Source organism: Antedon mediterranea, chromosome 6, assembly GCF_964355755.1.
Source record: "Antedon mediterranea chromosome 6, ecAntMedi1.1, whole genome shotgun sequence".
Taxonomy (NCBI): Eukaryota; Metazoa; Echinodermata; class Crinoidea; order Comatulida; family Antedonidae; genus Antedon; species Antedon mediterranea.
In genome coordinates, this window is record NC_092675.1 from 16381506 (window position 1) to 16405056 (window position 23551).

A 23551-nucleotide genomic window follows, 5' to 3' on the forward strand; every position below is an offset into this window, starting at 1 on the left:
AAAATTAAGGAGCGCGATAAATTGCTCTCCTCGAAGCCTGTTGAGGAGCGCGGAGGAGCGCGGTCGCGCAGGCGCTCCTTATAAATGATGCCCTGACGATTTACATATTGCGATTTGAAAATCGTTCTTGGTACCATTGTAAAGCTAAAATCTTTATGATTATTTTAGTCTAAATGTAAATCAGATCAAATACATAGTTTCAATCAGCTTTAATAAAAACATCGAATTGGGCTATAAACGCTGGCGGTGGCAGTTTCTAACTGGAAAAAAAAAAAAAAAAATAAATAAATAAATAAAGCAATGGTTAATTACAAACGTATTCTGTTTATTTTGAGTTTAAAAGTTGTTTAGGCCCAGGTCGTTTAGTCTAGGCCTAAGCTAGTGGTCAGGAGATCATCACTTCCATGGTTGGTAGAGGGACGATTCGGCCTGGGATTATTTGGGGAATTCCATTTTACTTGCTGTCCACACTAGATTGTAGTAGCTTTCAAAATGTAAAATATATGCGGTCCAGAACGGATTTGATATTACTTCAAGAACAGATTTGTAAATTACAGTTTTTATCAAAATATGCAACAATAAAAAGGAAATGATGGAAGCAGAAATATCAATCTTTTTGGCAGTCAAAGTGTTAATACTGTATTTTAATATTGTTCTTTTAGTTACTATACTATGCACACAGGTAAGTTGTACATAGGGCCTTTGTTTGGACATGTTTTTACCATTGATTTTAATAGAAGGCGCTGTTTTTCCAAACCTTCTCATTTACAAACGCCTCTCAGACCAAGGGGTACGTAAATGAGAAGCTCGACTGTATTACAGTTAGTGTCAATCCACATACCCTGGCATTGATGAGTTGTATTGCCTAGCAACCACTATTTGATATAACTATTCAAACTGTTTTGTTCATCCTTGACTTATTTTATATGAATCACTCAGCAATTTTAGTTCGTTGCTTAGCAACAAATCATATAGCATATTTGATGGAAGTATGATTTTAAAGTAATCACGATATAGGCCTAAAGCATATTTTCATTGGTATTATATTTTATTTTTATAATTTGCAAGTTCAGATGACTTTATCCTCTCAATAATAATTAACTCATGTCAGGCAAACATAAGGTTTATTGCAAATAGCGTGCACGATGCATGGTGAGAAGGTTTTGGGAGCAAACGTCGCAGCGCTTACGTACATGATTTGTTGTTTGTACGTATGCTCCTAAATCCTTCCCATCATGCATTGTGCAATGACGTTCCTCGCAAAATCAAGCTATTTACAATAAACCTTATTCGGTACAGTAGCGTATTATTTCAGAAGAACAGATTACTGTAACTTTTGATCTGTAATTACCGTACTGATGCGGGTATAAGCTCATACTCTGGTATAAGCCCACTCCCAACTTTTGACTAATTTTCATGCAAAATGAGGCGCTCGAGTATAAGTCCACCCATTAATTCATGCCGTAATACATTATTTTGTATTTGGTAATGGCGAGTATTAGTTTTGTGATGGTCAACACATCTGGCGACTTCCATACACCGCATCGTCCTACCTTTTATTATAAACAAGCTAGGCTAATATAAGCTAGGCCATATCAGGCCTAGCAGCCCTGTTTGGTTTACACTCCATTGCCAAAACAAAGAACCGCAATTTGGTATCGGCTGCAGGCCCGTATGCAGCATTTATAATGGGGGGGGGGTGCGAGCGAAGCGAGCAACAATGGCTGGGGGCCAGGGGGCCGCCAAGGGCCCCCCGGTCAGGGTCCAAAATTTGCATTATTTGACGTTCTAAAGACTGATGTAAGACTCTCTGTTGTGGCTTGGGCTAGTTGAACGATGGACACCAGAACTTAACGCTTTCATGATGAGGCCAACTCAGCAGGGGTGGCGCCAGGATCTTCCCGACGCGGGGGCTACATTCCCCGACGAGGACCAGGGGCCGCCAAGGGCCCCCGGTGGGGGTCCAGGGGGCGAAGCCCCCGGAAGCAACGCGTTCTAGCGTCATTTGAGGTCTTTTTAATCAGATTTAGGGTAGCCATTTTTTCCATTTTTTATAATGTATAAATAAAATACTGCGTGCAAAAAAACGATGCGCGATGACTGTTTCAATCCATATTTTTCAATTTAAAAAATAAAAGTTCAAAGAAAATTTTGAAAAATAGAGTTGGAGGTCCCGGAAATTGGACTTATTATACTTCAAAACATGAAAAAAAATATATAAGTCCCTATCATGGGTTGTGACTGAGCTAAGAAATGTTTGAAAAATAGAGATGTTAGGTCCCGGAAAATGTACTTCTTGTTCTTCGAAATATGACCAGCTTTATTGTTGGGGCTGAGCTAAGAAAATGTTTAAAACTAGAGCTGCAGGTCTTCAAAAAATTGCATTTTATACTTTGGAAACATCAGGCCTAGAGGCTTAAAAAACGCAAGCGTAGACCTTTTTCAGTCGGGGAAAAAAGTTTATTCCTCCCAGGTGTATGCATGCGTACCATCTGGACTTCCGAGTGGTGAGAAATTCATGACATACAGGATATTGAAAATGTAATAACTATAGCTATAATGTTGGCTAAGCGAAAATGGCATGTTTTTTTGTTTAGTAATGGATGAAAAATTTATTTTAGGTGCTCCACGGTACAGAAGGTTACTTGTAAATTAAAAAATTGGTGAACAAACGAACAATTAACATAATTCGTTTTTGCTGTAGTGTAGCGTACGTCGACGCAGTACACGACGTAACCGTCGGTAAACTTCGCCTGGAAAATAACACATTACACATTTTGGTCCCTGGATGAAACTTGATATCACGCGTCTCGACCCAACGTTGAACGATTCGTACAAAGGGATACCGCCAGACAAGTGCGTACCTAGCTATTGTTTAGTAGTAAGTTAGATCGCTGGCAATAATGAATGCATATAAAGTGCATAATATCACTCTGACGTACTCTCACGGTCAATGAAACGTCACGGTTTTCTAGGCGCTGAAGCTAGCTACGAAGTGAACGCGAACGCTTTTTACTGTATATTATATTCCCCGTCAAAAAGTACACGTGTTCCCTTCGGTAACCGTCGGTAAACTTCGCCTGGAAAATAACTACATTACACATTTTGGTCCCTGGATGAAACTTGATATCACGCGTCTCGACCCAACGTTGAACGATTCGTACAAAGGGATACCGCCAGACAAGTGCGTACAGTACAGGACAGAATTATTGCAAAAATCCCAACGCATTCAACACGTTGTCGTTGCGTTGTGTTTGCGTTGCGTTGAACGGCTTTCAACGTTTAGTTGTTTATTCAACGAAAGTCATTATCAGCATGTCAAGTAAACAATTAGTTATTTCAACGCTAGCTGCTGCAGCACTAGACTGGCCGATTGCACCGTTGCACGCCTGAACGATCAGTAACAACAACAGGCAAAATACCTATCGGCAGTCACTACCAGATATTTTAATATAAATAAAATATATATGAAGCTTAGATATATTTTTAAGTATTGAACGGACAGTTACCAAATAAAACACACAGTGATATTTCCCAGTGTTTAGTGAAGGAAAACATCGAATAATAAGGTCGATGCCAAGTCTAACAGTTAACACTGTACTGTAGGCCTTCCGGGGGAAAACACGATCTCACGTCGTAAAATCAAACAACGTGGAAATTACTGACATCAACACACGAGGCCGCCACCCTGGTTTCCTCAAGAAAAACACCACGTGTGTTATGACGTATTTAACGATCGTTAATGACGACGAAGTAATTAATTTTATTTAGGCCTACATTTTTTAGCTGTTCGAGATTCAAGAGTTAAGTTAAAATATTGTTTCTCTATTTTGGTTTTTATTTTATAATTGTCCCATTGTTTGTTGTAATGTAATTTGAAAGAACTAAAAAATTTGACGTGTCCGACACCCATGAACCAATTTAAATCTTTATAAATCGAACAACATTACATTTTTAAGTACAAAAAGCGTTTTGAATACGTTAACAATAGAGCGTGTTGAATGTATTGAACCCGTTGACCGTTCGTTGACGACGTTAAACAATTGAATCCCATAGCGTTGAACGCGTTGAAAACGTTGCGCGTTTTGAAAAGCATCACGCTGTAAACTGATTAAAATGTTGGCTGTTCGCTCGCATATTCTCGCAACTCCCATCCCATTCATACAGTTTCAGGAGGAGGCCAATATAATTATATTAAGAAACAAAACAATAGTATGTTAAAGAGAAAACGCCTAAACCTCGCCTGTAATAATATATTGTCTTGCATCAGAATAAAGTGGTTCTTTATTCTGAATTGTTTGGTTATTCAAATATTTGTGGGTTACACCTTGGCGTGAATAATATGGTATGGCACAGGTTTTGATTTTAAAGAAAACGCCTAACAGTAACATTGCCTATTGTCATCAAATTGGTCATTCCTATTTCTTGGTTATTATATTTAACGCTTTTCTCTGCATGGGTTACGTTAGGCATCACAATAATTAATTTATAATATAATACATGATAATGATATATTTATGGATAATAATAAAACTAAACGATTTTTTCCCTTTTAATTACGCGTTATTTCATAATGAATGAACTCTTCACCTTTCGATCAGTTCGTCCCTCACGTCACGAAAAGCATGCGTGAAAAAGACGACGACCATGCTGGATCGTTATGTTGGTGGTGTATTGTTGCCTTCCATGGCGGCGGGTGTAGGCTACGTTGTTTTTATAAATAATCGAGAAAAATGTAGTACAGTACTGCGAAGTTTTTAGTTTGGAAATAATTAATTACGATGTGACCTAGCCTCCAAGATTCACCGCCGCCTTAACTTTGGTATTTAATACTCCAGTTAATATAGGCACACAGTAATTGAGGACATGACCACTACTTTTAACTGCGATGGCAGACGCGGCTCATATACACACGGGGCCTACTCGTTAGTAGTAGGCCTAGCCTAGTGTAATATATTAAGCTAGGTTTCCGCGGAAAAATACACATTATGTTTGTTTTCTTAAATATTTGTAATACTGTATTTTATACTATTACTACTACTACTAATACACACTGGCAATCTGTAAATACCATACGAATCCGATTGTTCGTTATTTCAACGCAAACTCAACGCAACACATTGTGTTGGTTGAATAAACAGTTCAACGAACTCAACACTTTCAACGCCAACGGACAACGCAGTTTCAACGCGTTGTCAACACTTTAACAATGCGTTGAATGCGTTCAAAATCTGCAATAATTCTGTCCGGTACTGTACCTAGCTAATGTTTAGTATTGTAGTAAGTTAGATCGCTGGCAATAATGAACGCATAAAAGTGCATATTAGCCCTCTGACGTACTCTCACGGTCAATGGAACGTCGTGGTTTTCTAGGCGCTGAAGCTACAGTATATGAAGTGAACGCGAACGTTTTTTACTGTATATTATATTCCCCGACAAAAAGTACCCGTGTTCCCCGACGGGGGGTTGGCCTTCCCTTGTTTAGGCGCCGTATTCGATAGTGTCTGTATTTCCAGACACGTCTTTACCGCCGGTTAAGTTGTCTGTATTTCTCCAGCAAACACTTTACCGCGTACCGCGTACATGAAGCGCTAAGCTATTGCTTGTCGTCACATGATCGACTGCGCATGTTTTACATCGAGTTTGTAGTCGGTTCAGATTCCGTAATTTAATTACCGGTATTTTTTCATTTTATATTAGCATATTTTTGTTTGTATACCATTGATAATGTAAATTTTGTATATATATAATGATATTGTCTTTAGTTAAACAAGACAAGAAAAAATACCAACCGAGGAAATAGTGGACCTTTTGGGACTTGGGGGGGGGGGGTGCGTCTGCACCCAACGCACCCCCCCCCCCCCCCCCTGGATACGGGCCTGGGCTGTCATACTGTAAACAAGCTTATTAAATTTCTTTGGTACATTTCTATTTAACGAACATTGTATACTTGCATACATGGACTTATTCTCGCGTCAGTACGATATATAAATACAGTCGACTCCGCCTAAGTCGAATCTAAGGGGACTGGTATAAAAATTTGAGTTATGCAAACTTCGACTTACAGATTTGTAAAAAAAATGCTAGGGTAGGCCCACTCACTAGCCGCGCTACGGCTAGGCCTAAGCCTAGATAGTAGACCCTGTCGCGATCGCAGCCCACACGATAAGCCTTCTTGAATTGAGTTTGCTTAGCTAGCTAGGCCTAATAAATGCTAAGCCTCCTTTATCGGCAATGACAAACTGTATTTTCTTTATGGTTTAAGCCGCGGATAACGTATACCGTATATTTCGGTGTATAAGGTGCACCTGTGTATAAGACGCACCCCCTAACTGAGAGTAAAATATCGGCATTTTTTATATCGTCGATGTATAAGACGCACTTTATATTTCATCAAAACTATGTTTTTTTTAAATTGTAATCAATATAATTGTAATAATATATTGTTATATCTACAACTGAGTCCTTTATTTAGGGTTTTTCTTACCTAGGCTCGGCCGCGCCCAGCCTTAACAAGTTCTTTCCAACTTGTTATTCATGAGTTTCGCACCCGCAACATCGAGTGAATGACCGTGTGTGTAACACGCACGTGTGTGGGCTAGCCTCGCTCGATCATTTCAAGAGGGCACACGTTTTCAAGGACAATCGTATTCGATTAGTATCTATGTATCCGAGAAGTGTATATGCTGGTCCATGCTATAATCAACTGGAGAATATACTAGTCGAATACCATAGACCATGTGGCCACCAAAAAGGGCTTGCGCTTGGGGTACGGCGGTCGTGCGTATAACTATAACTAAATACTATTCCAATCGTAAACGTTTACAAATGAACTTTTATCGGAGCGCCTAAAACAGCCTCATAATGAACAAATCTTTTCATCATATTTAGTATAACATCACGCTAAAATGCCTTAAAAAACTAGGCAGAAGCAGGTTGCCGTTATGTTAGTACACTGTAGCTAGCCTAGGCTAGGCCTAGCCAACGATGTGACGATATTTACAATCTGTGTGGTGTGAGGCATAACATAATGTTCGGTGTATAAGACGCACCCTTAATTTAGAGGTCAAATTTGCGGTAATAAATACATTTCGGTTCTTATTCGAAAACGGTATTCATTGTTTATTGCCATCTGTCTAGCACAAAATAGGTACCCACAAAACGCCGCTCAATTTCTCAACGCTAAAATGCCGCCTATTCTACAACCTGCTTGAGAGAACTGATATGGTCCCACATTATAACCTCTGTCGTTTGTTTATCGAATTACATATGTTTCATCGGTTTTTTTAGCCCGTTGTTGCCGCGTGATTTGTGACTTTGACTTATATGATATAAATCACTAAAGAATGTGTGTATTGGGACCGCAAAAAGATGTCGACTTAGAAAAATTTGACTTACAAATAAAAATGACACAGTAATGCATAGGAATGAATTGGGACTTTCATAAAAATTCGACTTTCGCGATTTTTTGACTTACGCGAATTTGACTTGGGCGCAGTCGACTGTAATAATCTTTTAAAATTAGTAAAATTCTTGAAAACAAATCTGTACCCCACTGTATAATTAAGGTTACAGTGTAGGGAATGGAAGAACTGTTCCTTGCAAGCACTAGTCTATTTTATACTGTATATTAATATACTAAATTTAAATTATTTCACAAACTTTACATCCTGTACAACTTGCACAAAAAGTATTTTGTTATTCAACAATAGTATAAATGTAGATAACAATGCAGCAAGACTACAGTTTTCGTCTAACAAAATAAAACTAACCCAAAATAATGAGGCGGGAGTCATTATTGAACGTATTGGAATTATTTGATCTTCTCATCAATATTGTCAACGTACAGTACTTACTATATTCTACCAGTAATACTTCCCAGGGTCATTGGAACATGATTTGCATACCAATTAGAATTAAACAATAGTTACTGAATGTTACGAGAATTAAGACATTGAAATTCTCAGATTAGCACTTTGAATTGGCTGTAAAGTGTACTTAATTATTAATGTATAAAACCTAGAAATATTAGTCGAAGGTTGTTTAGTGGTGAGTGCATGTATTGTACAATAAGTGCCTACCGTAATGTAAATGGATTGTAAAAACAAAGAAAAGGAAAACAATACATTATTTAATTAACAAAGGAGCAATGCTTGTGTACTATCTACAGTACCAGTTGTTTTATTAATATGAATATTGATTTTCCTTTTATTCTATTATTTATTATCTATAAAATTTATGTTTAAAATTTGTCTTTATTAATTTTATCTATATATTATAATTATTTCATTTACTTGTCAATGTTTTATTATATTTACTTTGTAAATATGTCCTTCAAAACCAAAGACTGTATTTAATGAAGTTATATTATATATTAAATTATGATCTGCACATTCCTGTAACTATACCACAGTAGAATAAAACAGACAATAATTAAGTACACATTTCTATTTAATATATTGTACTACTACTGTATATTAAATTATTTGTATATAAATAATTCTTGCTAGTGAACCAATCAATATCTTTTTATTTTGACAGACTTTGAATGAAGAATGGCAACACAAACAGCGTTTGTGTCTGACATGCAAATAGCACCATCACAGGACCAACAGCAGACGGTTACCCATCAGACAATTATAACTGCGCAATCAACCCAGCGTACATCACAACCACAATTTATCGTTACAAGTCAGTTATATGTTTTAATGATAATTATGTCTTCTTTATTCTCAAATATGAATAATTGTTTAATACCAGTAGTCATTTTTTTGAAAAATGAATTTTCTATCCCTTAATGGTCTACCGTCAGTATATTTTCTGCCCCGCCCATTTTTTGGGGACTATTTCTGTTTAGATTTTGTGATCTTTTGAAGTCTTCATGAATTAAGAAGCTACTACAGCGAGCGAGTGACTTCCATGACATAATACCACTACTAGGCCTAGGCCCGGCCTAAATTATCATATCATTTTTTTTATATGAATGCTTCGCCTCATCTTGGCTTTCTTCGGCGTTATTTTCAAAATACATGGAAAGCCCACATCACACGTGTTTTGTTGCGACCCCTTGCTTGTTGTTTATGATGACATTGTTTTTGTACGAGCATAATACCTACGCTACAATAAAGTAGTAATTTATATTACTGTAAACAAAATTATTTGTTCTATTTTATATTTTAATACATCTTAAAGGTATTAAAAACTACATACAGTATTGTTTTTAAACACATTTTATCATTAAAGACCCCTTCCCTGCAATTTTGGACGTTTTTTGGAAAATAATAGATATATATCACTTTAAAAACATTAAACCATGTCATTCCTTGTCTTAAATGTACGTTTTATGGTAAATTATGATAAAAAGTGAGAAACAATGCACTACCTAAGTAGCTCGCGGCGATCGACCTCTCGTGGACGGTCTTAGGCCTAGCCTAGCTAGGCTTAGTTTTGTAGGCCTAGCTGGTAAACATCGATAACGTACGAACATCGTACGCTAGCTATATACCTAGCCTGACGTTGTATAGTTGCTGCATTAATTGTCTTTCTATTTTTGCCAGACTCCGTTGATACAAATTGGGGAAAACACGGTATTTTCGCTGAAAAGTTAGGAGTCTTCCATTTGTTTTGGCTTCACGATCGATCGAAAAGTGGGCGAATTACAGGTGAAAAACAAAAATATCAATCCGCGCGCAATGCATTTTGGGATTTATAGCGGGCCGCTATAATTATTAGAATCGATTTATTTTTCACATTTTTAACCGTTTAAAGACGAAAAAAGTTATCGCAATAGGACCATATAGTATTATTTTTACATTAAATATAGTTTGTGATCTTAAATTAGATCTAAAAAACGTAGGGAATGGGGCTTTAATATTATATAATTAAAAAACAAATCACTGTACCACGCTTGTAAAATATTCATACGCCAAGACCTCGCGTGTCTCTCTGGCTCGATTTTCTCCACAGCCTGGAAATCGTGATTTTTCAACGAATTCTAACTTCGCGTAGAATTAATCAATTTTTACGATTTGAAATTGCAGATATATCGCTTTTTCTTTTTATTCATAGTTAAACACATGGTATTATTATTATTTTATAGAAAAACACATTTTCAAACATTCAGTCGCTTCATTTGACCATGATTGAGGAATTTGATCCTACACATTTCCCCAGTGATTTATTGAGACTTCGTAAGGTCGCGGCCTATTCTTTTGATATGTAATGTGATTAGATTGATTAGACTCTGGCAAAACCTGGTTATAGAACCCGTTAAAAGCATGCTTTGACGGGTAGAATGGTAAGAGGAAAAGTTTCAGCATGTTACAATAATTGGGACGTACATTACATTTATCTGTAATCGTGTGGATGGTAACTTTTGTGAAGATCACAATACAAGCTGGCTATAGCTATAAAGATTTGTTTAATTTGTATTTAACTGTTATTAATCAACTTTTATTACAGATTCAAATGATGTTCTGAAAGACTCAACATCGAGTACCAACACTGTTACACTTCAAAACGCCCAACCATCGCAGCAACAGCAGCAACAACAATCCGTCTTTTCAAACCACTTGCAGTATGTCACGGACAACGACAACAACCAGACCATCTTCGCTAACGGCACTATGTGAGATAAACCATTAGACAGCTCTGTGGTCGTGTGCCGTGAAGTGAAAAAATCTTTGTGCCGTGTTTATATCAAACTGTAGTCATGCACCGACCCTACGTCGTAGTCGGCTTTCATTGTGTTTTTTTTTCGCACACGATTATTGACGCTACACAAATGGTCCCACATTGTGCCTAAAGCACTAACCAGTTGGCTATCTTGTTGTTGCTATTGTTATACATAACAGGACACTATGAAGAATAGTCTGAGCATGTCTACACACCAATCCTTGTAATAACTTCTGTGACTATCCTAACCTACTAACCCAGAATTTATGTTGGCGATGAGATTATGCAAAATTCTGGAATTAGGGTAGTTAAGGAAGCTATCACAATGCTGATGGGTTTGTACACATGAGCAGATAGTCGTTATGTACTGTATTGTTCTTGGTCTTTTTGCTGTGTAATGCTTATCATTTGATGTTGGCAGTTTTTATATATTTGTTTACAAAACAAACAATCCATCTTCTTTTTAAAAAAACTCTATCAATATTATACTACAAAAAGTAGTAAATTAGTTATTGAATTAGCAAGTCAAAATTTCTTTTCATATACTTTTTAAAAATTTTCCAGAGACGTGGAATTCTGAACTTTTCTCATAAAGCAATAACTGTGTTTTAAAGAAATTGATTATTTAAAGTTTTTAATAAGTGAAATAACATGTAAATTATTCCTAATTTCAAGCACCCCCAGTTTTATCAAATATATTTTCAAATTAGCATATTCAAGACATTCCAAGCCAACTGGTTCAAATTAGATGTAGTCTGTTTTGTTTTATTTGTTATATTTAAATTCTATAAGCTTTGCATGTCTCTATATATTTAGAATGTGTCTTGTACTGTATATTTTGGCCTAAAACAATTATTGTATTGGCCACGTTTTGGATAAATCCCCCCCCCCCCCCCCCCCAAAAAAAAAAATGTCTAGATCTAGAAAACTCAGATATCTGACTCTTCTAGATCTAGAAAACTGAGATATCTGACTTTTCTAGATCTAGAAAACTTAGATATCAAGATCTGAGTTTTCTAGTTCCAGAATGGAACTAGAAAGCATGCATGCCGGAACGGGTGGATAAATAAATAACAAGTTTGAACAAATGAGCTTGCGACAATCTTGGGTAAATTTATTAAACGTATAAGTCTACTTGTTTGGCGAATCCATGACCTTTAAATCATTTAACAAGTTCGTAATCGGATCGTAGTACTGTACAGTAAAACCAAAAAACACCTCTTTGCAGACATTGGTAGAGTCCATTAATTATGAGGGTTTTTTAAAATGTGATAACTATTAAAGCGTGTCTCGACCGCTGTGTAATCAAAGCGTTTATTTAGTTAAAACTTGGATCCCCCCAAAATTGATAATCGCGTATTCCGGTTATCACATGATTGATTCACAGTTGGTTGCATGCTTATTTTTTTAATTTCCGGTGGAGGTGAAATATATTCGCCAATTTGGCGAATAAGACAACATTTTTTCACCATTTGGTGGCTCACAAAGAAAAAAAATGCCGACCTTCATTTTCGTCAGTTCAGGCATGGCCAACACAATAGTTTGTTTTTTTTTAGCCTAATTGTCTAGTGCTTTATAATGAATGTGTGAGATTTTGGATGTTGCTGAAATTATGAATTTAGAAAAAAGAATTCACATTTGCCTAGCATTATATAGCTAATGTGTTGCATGTTATTGGTGATGAATGAACAAAAATGTAGTCTTTTTTTGCTATTTCCCAACATACCAAATACCCTGTATACATAGCCTGGAAACTTGGGATGTCTATAGATACTATGCATATTATAATATTAACAGTTACACTGTCTATATTGAAATATTTACAGTTACAGTATATACTGTACATTATTTGTGATAGTTTATATACTGTATGCTATTTTTGAATGCATGTTTTTATAAATAGCATGCACTTTTAACCACAAGTCTTTAATGAGCTCATAGTTTATGGATGTTGTTGAATTTATACCGAGTGCAGTGATTGACTAACTTAAATATAATTACCATTTGTTTAAATTGATATTGTACCTACAAATATGTACCCTCTTATTAATGACATATTTATTTATTATATTAATAACTGTAGTACTGTATATGCTACAGTTTATATTAATATTCTCTTTCAATTTGTATATATTTATTTATTTGGAATTACCTTTAGAAATCAAAATACCTGTATAATCATTATTTCATAAACATACATTTCCATGGCCCAGGCAAAAATGAAAGTAGTAAAGCCTTTAACAACTGCCCGCTCCTAGTTAGCATGACTATTTAAAAAAAAAAATGTTTAAAGGTTTTGTGATTATACCAACCTGCCAAGATCATTTTAAAACATTAAGATAATCATTGCATGTTATGTATACCATTGCTTGTACTGACATTCATATTTTTTCCTTTCCAAATTTTCATCCTCTACTCCATCTTTCACTCCATCTATTGTTGTGGCCATTCTTTGCCGAAACCAAATCTTATACAGGCCTTATCGCTACAGCGACTCAACTACAATGTACACGCAAGCACCGCAAGTCCAAGGAACAACGTACTTCACCGCTCCTGCTGGTAGCACGGCCGGGGTTGTAGTATCGACCGGCTCCGTCGGAAATGTGCAAACGATTGGAACGTCAAATTCCGTTATCGGAGGATCCACAGTGTTGGGAAACACAACAGGTCTATTGGGTACACATATTATTTCCGGTTCACCGATCATTACAAACCAGGGTAATACATATGTGGTGGCCGGTCATATGGATGACCATCATTTGTCACCAATTAGTCACATGACCAGAGCATCGCCGGCAACAGTAAGTGGACATGTGAGCAATTCCTCTTTACTAACATTCTTAATATCAATATTATCTAGTGTATATTTTTTGTTTTTAATTAACGAAAAGTTTTAATATGTTGATTCATTTATAGTTTAAATTGTTAAAATGTATTCATTTCAAGTAGATATGTGGTTAATGCTAGAATCATTTTGAATTTATCTATTTTAATGATGATTTGATACATCCATATCTGTTTTTTAAACAAACCACCTTTTAAGTTATATTTGTATTTGCTTTAGGTCTATTCGTTATATTTTATCTGTTTATAAATAAGCGTTTTCTTCTTTTTTACAGGTACAATGGCTTATTGATAATTACGAAACAGCAGAGGGAGTGAGCCTTCCCAGAAGTACTCTGTATGCCCATTACTTAAGGCATTGTACCGAGCAGAAACTTGACCCAGTCAACGCCGCATCGTTTGGAAAACTCATCCGATCTGTGTTCCTGGGCTTGAGGACTAGACGTTTGGGTACAAGGCAAGTTAAAATCACATGCAATGTCTTAAAAATTCGTAACTTTAACATATTGACACTTTGCCATATACCTGCATTTAAAATGAAGTTGAAATTTGTCGTTTTTAACAATTTATCCTATAATTTATTTTTTAATATTATTTTACCCAACAGAGGCAATTCTAAGTATCATTATTATGGGATTCGAATAAAGAGCTCGTCTACACTTAACATGTACCAGGATGAAATTGGCCACACAGCAATGCGTCAACAACCTTTAAACACTGGAAAAAGGTTTGTGCTTAATGGAGTGGTTGGGTAGGGGGAGGGGGGATTGGGGCCGGAGCGCAGACAGTGATTCATTTACTATTGGTAATCTTTGGCCACCTGTGCCTCAATACAGAAAATAAATACTGTACAAGTTAAGAAATCATATCAGTCATAAGATTGTACTGTTAAAATATTTATTCCCTCTCATTAATACAGATACAGATTCATTTATTGTCCAATATAAATGGAAATTACGGTGCTCATAAATTATCTTGTCTTGCCTAAAAAATAAATAAATATAATGCGGACTGTCTAACAAACGTGTTATAATGCAGCTGGGTAGAACAAGTATTTGTAACGCATTCACCGTCCTCATTCTACCACTAACGATAACAGAGCCGATAATGTCGTTATAAAGAGGATGGTTGGTGTCTTCCAATATAACATGAAACCCATCAGAAAGACGTTCGCTGTAGAACCAATTACTTTTCAATTCGGTCTTTATCCCCTTTACTGATATTCTCTGCCCAGCCCAACATACAATAACCTAAATAGATAACATCACTGATGAGTAAAAACATTCTACAAATATCCTGCTTCAACCCAAACTAACTGAGTTTCCTCAAGCAGTACAGCCTTGACTATGGTCAACATGATCCCCCCCCCCCCCCCATTTAAGCTTATAATCAAATACCACTCCCAGATACTTATAATTGTTAACAATCTCCTTTGCTTTAATGTATACCAGGTCCATACTGTCAGACCTACTGTGTTTTCGAAAATCAATCCGCATTTCTTTCGTTTCATTTATATTTAGTTTAAGAAAATTATGGCCACAGTAATCGGTAAATTCTAATAATCTCAGAAAGGTATAGAGAAGAATTGTTATTAATAATAATAACTATAGCCGAGTCATCTGCAAATTCAGGGATATCGACCTAAAGTCTGACGTGTATAGAGTAAACAAAAAAGGTGCCAATACGGTACCTTGGGGTGCACCAGTACTAGTACGCACAGTATCGGAAATATTTTTCTGTAACTTTACATACTGGCTACTTTCGACTAAAAAATTAAACACAAACGAAATTAAAACACTTGGAACATTCATATCAAATAATTTATGAACTATTTTATGTGTGGTTGAATTGTGTTAAATGCGGAACTAAAATCAAAGTACATAACCCTAACACAAGGGTTCATTCCAGTCATCTAAATGATGGTACATTTGGTGGAGCTTATATATCAAAGCGTCTTCAGTCCTCCTGTTTGTGCAGTAAGCGAATTAGAGTGGGTCATCAAGATAATCCACAACTGATAACTTAAGCCTATTTAACACAATTTTTTCACACATCTTCATAAGCACAGAGGTCAGTGCAACTGGTCTAAGATCATTTTAACAACTAATAGGATGTTGTATTGGAATTGGAATTAAACATAGTTGTTTCGAGTATAAAATCATAGTCATTTAATGAGTTACTAATCGTATATTTAGTTTCCAATCTTTTACTCCAGAAATCGTATTTGTCAAATCTATTATTCATTAAGATCATTTGCATATTGTTTGGTACTTTTGATATTATTGCTCTTTGCTTGAGACTTGTTATATCCGGTCATTTCACGCATTCCGCGCCACACTTGCTTCATATTATTACTTTTGAATTTGCTTTCGACTTCATTTTTGTACTCTAATTTGTTCTTGCGTATTACTCGTTTCAACTCCTTCTGAATACTTTTAGCTTGGGCAACTTCACCATTATTAAAAGCTCGTCTTTTTTGCTTAATTATCTTCATTTTATCGATCCATGGTTTAAAATTACTATACACTTTTACTTTCTTAATTGGGATTACATTATCTCTACAAAAGTTGATATAATCAGTAACAGTTTCTGCCAATTCATCCACATTCTCAGAATTGTCCTTGAAAATATTCCAGTCTGTCATTTCGAACTCAAATTGAAGCTGTTCAATTGCTTCATTAGACCACTTCTTTAATACCGTAACCATCTTTGGCTTTTGACGCTGGATCTTTGGGCGGTACTTTGGTTGTAGATGCACCAAGTTATGATCTGATAAACCCAGGTTAGGTAATTTCTGTGAAATGAAGGGATCCTTTACGTTTGAATAACAGAGATCAAGTGTAGCTTCGCCCCTTGTACTGCACTTAATGTGTGGGTAAAAATAAATACTGCTCATAATGTACAGTGGTTAAAGTCCCCGCTCACGACGATAAAAGCATCAGGATACGCAATTTCTTGTCTGGTGGTATGTACACCGTTACCATGATTACGTGCAACAATTCCCTAGGGATATAGTACGGATGACAACACCATAATTTCAATATGGGGCAGACAAAACTTTTTTTGTTGAACATTATTTGGATGACAGTAACTTTCATTAAGGTATACAATAACTCCTCCTTCATTCTTCTTTCCTGATGAGTTCATCCTATCACCTCAAAATAACTGGAACCCACAAATCTCAAAATGTTCATCCGTCTATAATAGATAAAAGGGTCCATTTACAAATCTGATTTCTAAAGAAAAGATCTAGACACACCCCCCAAAACACATACAAATAATTTGATTCTACATTGGAAAATCTGTGGCATTAAAAACTTTCTTTGGTTTATTTAGATTCAAGCCCCACAATCTACAAACTATTGGTGATAGTAAAGACATAACAACTACAGATGAGCAGTCATCCACTGTTGTTGAACCACAGCCTCAAACACAAACGCAGCAACATCAACAGTTCCTTGGTGATGCTTCACTGGCCTTGCCTTCATTTGACGAGATTAATTTTAACGGAAGTGAACTACCTGAGGGAATAACTAAAGCTGATATTGTCATGTTTAAGACACTTTACAGAGAACATTGTGAGGTATGTAATATAAAATGTAAATGAATGGTACAATATTTAAATATCACCAGGAGTTTATTGACTTCTGTGTGAATATGATTGTATATTTTGTTGTTTTATTACCTCCACCAGAACAATGGCGAAAGGTTATGTGGTTGATCGCGTGCGTTTTTTTTTTGTTACTGCCCGACTTTCATAACATTTTAAAGGATGGTTTCATAGCTGTATGGGAACACGTCATTAAATTTTCATTTACCTAGGCTGAGGTTTGTGCTCTCCGAGTGTCCTCCAATAAATCTACTAGTGTTTTGTTTAATTTAAATTATCACAACTTCTATTCCATCTCTTTAGGCTGTTTTAGATGTAGTTGTAAATCTTCAATTCTCATTAATTGAAGCTCTTTGGCAGACTTTCTGGAGGAATCCACCAGCAGATAGCCCGACCAATACAAAGTAAGTTCAACCTTGTATGACTATTATTTTATTAAAACGACCAAATGTACACAATATCAGCCCAGCTTAGATTATTTACATGCCTGTTCAATATCGACATTTAGGTCAAAAACAAGCCTGGAAGGGTAAAGATAAATATAGTTATTTTTTGTTTACATTTTACAGCGAAGCAGATCCAGAAAAGAGGTTGCCAAAAGCCAAGTTAATAACTTTGTCTAAATCACAGCCAATTCTCAACTATATCAAGCATTATGATCATGTCCTCTACCAAGGCTTGGTGGAGGTTCTTATACCTGACGTTCTTAGACCTATTCCAAGTAAGTAACATATAATTAGTTTTACTAATAATAATCTTGATTAAATAAATTGAATCACATAAAGAAAGCTACTGTTTTATTTATCAGTTTACAAATACTTATTTTTTATTATATTAACATAGGTGCCTTGACTCAAGCCATTAGAAATTTTGCAAAAAGTTTAGAAACCTGGTTGAAGAATAGCATGACAGGTATACCTCATGAAATGTACACTATGAAGGTAAAGTTTTACATCATCATTGTCAGTTAATGTTTGTGCATGCCTACAGACCAATCTGCGGTGTGATAGCTTCTATAAACCAAATTTCGATGAAAGATGGGGTTACGCAGATATTGTTACGGCATAATACTTTGTAATCTGTTATTGCCATAGTGCTTCAGGTTACTCATCATCTAACTAACCAAAACGGAACTACAATGCAGTAGACCCCTATTAAGGGGACAACAAAGTGTCTCCTGTTAACTGTAGTATTAAAACATGTATATCCCCTTGTTCGTTTTAACATGAAAATGCCTTTTAATAGTGGTTTCCATTGAATAGGATTTCCCAAACAAGGAGGTCTACAGTAACTAGAATTAACTAATTTATTTGCCTGCTACTTTTTGTACTGAACTGCTAATAGATTTTTATTTTGATATTTGCAGAATGGAGTAGTGACAGCGTTTGCACAGACCTTGCGTCGGTATACATCTCTGAACCATCTTGCCCAGGCTGCAAGAGCCGTTTTGCAAAATACCTCACAAATTAGTCAGATGTTGAGTGATCTTAACAGGGTAGATTTTGCTAATGTTCAGGTAAATCTAATTGTTTAGACATAATTTATTACATACAACTTTGCAAATACAATTTCCATTTCTCTACAATTGGTATAACTTTGTGTTAATTGTTTATGCAATACAGAATGTTTTGAATGATTTTTTTAAGTCATTATCAGTTTCAAATAATAGAAGAAAAATCTTCTATTTAGAATAAAATGTGTCTCTAGAATGAACAAATTAAACTTATGAAATGAAAATATCAAACTCGCCAGTGCCCTCTCTAAAACTCTGTCTACACTATCAAACTAGTTTGACAAAAATATGGTAGTGAGATGCCCAAATATGGTAGTGATAAGACATCATCATGTCCATATATGGGCACAACACATTTTTTTCACAAACAATAACAGATTTAACTTTATTATGATTAACAGGAGCAAGCATCGTGGGTGTGTCAATGTGAGGATCAAATGGTGCAACGTTTAGAGCAAGATTTTAAGAACACACTCCAGCAGCAGAACTCATTGGAGCAGTGGGCAGCATGGTTAGAGAGTGTTGTCACTCAAGTACTCAAACCTCATGAAAACTCACCAAACTTTGCCAAGGCCGCAAGACAGTTTCTGCTAAAGTGGTCATTCTACAGGTGAGAGCTACAGACACCCAGGGTCCCATTCTCAGTACACTATATGACAATAATTGCTCAGTATCATAGGAAAATTTGGTAATATTATGTAGGCTATGATCTATGATATTAGGTGATACATGTGATGCAGTATTACAGAATTTTCCTATGAGATTTAGAATATGGTCACATACAGTCTGTTCAGGATGGCAAGTTAGTTAGTTAGTTTCATGGGCACACTAACTTTGCTTGATAAGTCACCAACTTATTCAGATAAATAACCTGCCTGATTAAACCCATACACTGTGATAATAATTACATCCTTTTCTGTGTTTTTAATTATGATAGTATTTAATTCATTTTTAATGCATGTTTGTAGCTTTCATCCTCATCATCAAACATATTTTGCGATGTTTTGTGTTCCTTTTTAATATTTTATTGTATGTGTATACACAGACTGTATATTGAATTTTGTTGCATTTAAATGCACTAAATGTCAACCAAATATAAGACCTTTGTAAAACAAAGTATAAACAGAAAATTTGGAATGTAAGTAACTTAAAATCTGGAGCAGAGCTTGTCTCATTTGCCCTTAATTAATATTGTTAGTATAGTAACATAATGGAAAAACAAATTAGGTAGTACTTTTGTGGTCAATTGCAAAAAAAATAAAATAAATTACAGGTTTATCGTAATATATTTTATATGATAATGATAATATTTGATTACATTTACAGCTCAATGGTGATTCGTGACCTAACTCTTAGAAGTGCTGCTAGTTTTGGATCATTTCACTTAATCCGTCTCCTTTATGATGAGTACATGTTTTACTTGATTGAACACAGAGTTGCATCGGCAACAGGTGAAACCCCTATTGCTGTAATGGGTAAGTCCATACCTTTTTTTTTTATCCCAGAGATCAAATTAACATTTAGCACAAATCCATACTAAAAAGAAACCGTTATTTAAGTCAGTATGCCTGAATGAAAAGAGTTTCACAATATTGAAATGTTGCCCAAACTAAGTCGATATAAATCCATTTTGAGCATTAAAATTATAAAACCATTATAAAGCCAATTTACACAGATAAACGGTAAGCGGAAAACAAACAAAAATATAATGTGTTTTCTTATGACCATTTACACAGAATGTGGAGCAGGTGGGTGGTTGAGCGGAAATTCCGCTCAGGATAGAAATCGATTCTTACACGGCCTTGGTCTCTCTTTTGGATGAATTTCTTTGTTGCTTGAAATTGACTACATGAGTAATTTTCTATAACACAATCTAAATGACTGATATTATCCATTTGTTGTACAGATAAAGTAGACAGCCGAGGTGTAAAAAAATACTCATCGTCTGTTAATCACATGGATGCCATCCAAGCTGACGTCAATGAGCAAACAAACGGTGAACCAGATGCCAAGAAGGCCAAGACGGAAATAAGTTTATAGGTTGAATAGTAGAATAAAAAATGCCAAGTTCACATATTTATTGCCAAGTAATAAATATCAGGGGTTGTTAATGTTGAGTGCAGCAGGGGCAGTTTAATCAAATGTTAAGCCATTTTAAAAGTGTATGCTTAAATTGCTTTTATAAAAGGCAAGACGACGATTGGTTTTTAATTGTGTTGTGATCTGTTTTTAAAGTTAAATGTCTAGATATCAAAAGCCTCAATTTGGGATGTTATTTAGGTAACACACTGTAGTTGGTTTTGTTAATGTACGTATACACCACCTATTGATAACAAATCGTTTTTAAATGATTGTACTGTATATTATGAATACTGTACTACTTTTAGGTTAAAAACCTAGTAATAAGTAGAACAAATAAATGTGGTCACTGAATGAAATTGGTTTAGTTACAGATTAAATTGTCAAATACAGTTTTTAGTTAGATTAGAATAGTGTTTAAGATATGCTGTTTATTTATGTGTGTGTAAATTTGAATGACGTTTGACTCTAGACATACAGTATAGGTAAAATTGGATTTTATGTTTCTGAAATATATGAATATATTTATTTGTTCTTCATATAACTTATGACTATTTGTACTTTCATTAGAACAAAAGTATGAATAGACAATGAGTTAACCAAACTCAACCTAAACAACATCTATAAGATGTACAAATAAATGATAACTATAGTGTTTTTATTAAGTCTTTCATTGACTATCGTTGAAGTTAGAGGTACATTTTTGTATTTATAAATTTGTATAGTAGTTATATTATTTGTATTATAGTAGGGATTTTGTTGAATGGTGTGTGTAGATAGGTTTAAAATTTATCAATGTGTGCCGAAAAATAAATATTTTATTGCTGAAAGTTTAGGCATAAAAAAGATTGTTTTTCAAATATGTGAGCTAACATGGGGGAATGACTTGCAGTATATTGTCTATTAAATATAATCTACAATCTTGCCCATTTGTTATATTATTAAAAGCTTGCTTCATAAACTGGTGACAATCTTTTTTAGGCCTTATTAATAATATTTAGTATGGGAATTATATCATGGTTTTGTTTTATCAACTGCATGTGAATTATAATAATTATTTTTAATGAGTTAATTATATGCATTGCACTTTAATTTTTGTAATAAATGCTGAATGTGATGTGGCGAAAAAATGTTATACGAAATCAATATTTAACTATGCATACATCAAATTTGAATATATTTCTTTTTTATCAAATAGAATTTTTTGGCCAAACAATAATAATTACGCGAGGAAAATAAATATGCATAAATGACATAGTAACTATGTAATATTCAAAGTGGCTTATAAGGTATGTATATAATGAGAAATGTAAGAAAGAATTTTGCGTTTTGCTCAAAATTGGGTAAAAAACTTGAAATAGGTGAAATACATAGTGTTCTATGCATTGCAGATATAAAGTGATGAGTTGACGTTTATTTTTGGATAACAGAAAAATACTTTGTACAGTATTTTTTTTAAATATTACCAAAGCTTTGCTATTTAAAACCTGTTCCTACTGTGTATAGACTGTTGCCAAGCATCGCTTGACGCCGCCTGATGTACAATTATCATCTACTGTAACACCAAAAAATGATATGAGAGCATAGAATTAGAGATTACACTACATTGTATATAGATTACAGTAATATATTTCATTTTTACTAGTGTTTTCTATCTCCCCACATTTCTTTAGTATTTTCAATATCAGTACTAAGCACTTTGGATTCTTTCACCTCGTATATTACCACATACTGTATAGCTGTGAAATATATAGGTGAAAAAAATATTTGTTAAAAGTAAACCCTTTCCTATATTTCTGGGTTTTTTTTCTGGACAATGAGAAATTACTTTGAAATTGTAATTTTCAAATGTAATTTCTTAACTTGTTATGTATGTAACACTCATTATATTTAATAGTTGCTTTTTTTTTACCGAAACACAAGAATAAGACTTGACGGTAGTTTTATTCAACACCGATAACAAACGTTGCATCAAGATTTATTAAAGGTATTATTTTATATTGTGGCAGTGTACGTGTAATTTAAAATAACTTGCAATTTTGTTACATTTTAATCCTAGATTTGTATCAATGGTATGTATTGTATCTATGTCTGGTTGAAGTTTGTATAAGTAGATAGGCTATATTATTAGGCTATGTTTTAAGCATTTTAGAATTTACCTTAAATCACAATGAACTCTTTATTATCTCCACTAGAATTTTTTTTTTACAGTACAGACAATGTCTTATACACAGTCAACTGGTATAGCTAGTTTCAAGTTAAATTTTTCTGTTTGATGTCCAAAATGTCTTGAGATTATAATATTGTACTAGTGAGTAATCTATCATTAAAAGAGTTTTAAATTTGACCCATCACACAATACCTACGCTCCAATGTTCAGGGATGGTAATTCAACATGCCCTATTTGTAAATTAGGGGACTGTTATCAACTTACCATTGCAATTTTATTCCGAGTACAGGCCCAACTCGCAAGTCAAAGAATAGTAAAAGTGAATACCGCTTGAAAGAAAATACTTTGAACTAGGTAAATACTAAAGTGTGATTGGCAACATATTGGACCAACACAAGGGTGTTTTGTTTGATAAAGTTGACTCTTAATTATATAATTGTTTGCTTTGAAATGAAATACGGTATTTTTACTTGTCTCCTTGAAATGGTGTAATTTAGAAAATAAATGTTAGCTATTACTCCATGGCTATGTCAAAAAAAAAATTCAGAATATGGAGATGTCACAGTATTTTCTCACATGGTAATACAGTAAAATCAATTTTGTTTTCTAATGGGTGATTTATTAAGTGTAAAATCAATATTGATGAAAATAATAAAATAAA

At 34.7% G+C, this 23551-nt stretch overlaps 1 protein-coding gene across 3 annotated transcripts in view; it reads left to right on the forward strand.

Moving 5' to 3' along the window:
- Nucleotides 1-23544, forward strand: part of LOC140052244 (transcription factor RFX3-like) — a 32162-nt gene extending 8618 nt beyond the window's left edge. The window contains exons 2-14 of one of the 3 annotated variants that reach the window (XM_072097708.1): nt 8542-8691; nt 10462-10627; nt 13151-13487; nt 13794-13975; nt 14126-14245; nt 16855-17101; nt 17432-17532; nt 17698-17849; nt 17972-18069; nt 18495-18644; nt 19043-19251; nt 19968-20116; nt 20548-23544. In XM_072097708.1, the coding sequence (XP_071953809.1) occupies nt 8556-8691; nt 10462-10627; nt 13151-13487; nt 13794-13975; nt 14126-14245; nt 16855-17101; nt 17432-17532; nt 17698-17849; nt 17972-18069; nt 18495-18644; nt 19043-19251; nt 19968-20116; nt 20548-20681 (2181 nt within the window). In that variant the 5' untranslated portion in view covers nt 8542-8555 and the 3' untranslated portion in view covers nt 20682-23544. The remainder of the gene's footprint in view (nt 1-8541; nt 8692-10461; nt 10628-13150; nt 13488-13793; nt 13976-14125; nt 14246-16854; nt 17102-17431; nt 17533-17697; nt 17850-17971; nt 18070-18494; nt 18645-19042; nt 19252-19967; nt 20117-20547) is intronic. The other 2 variants (XM_072097709.1, XM_072097710.1) reach the window with 2 other exon arrangements.
- Nucleotides 23545-23551: the final 7 nt, after the last annotated feature.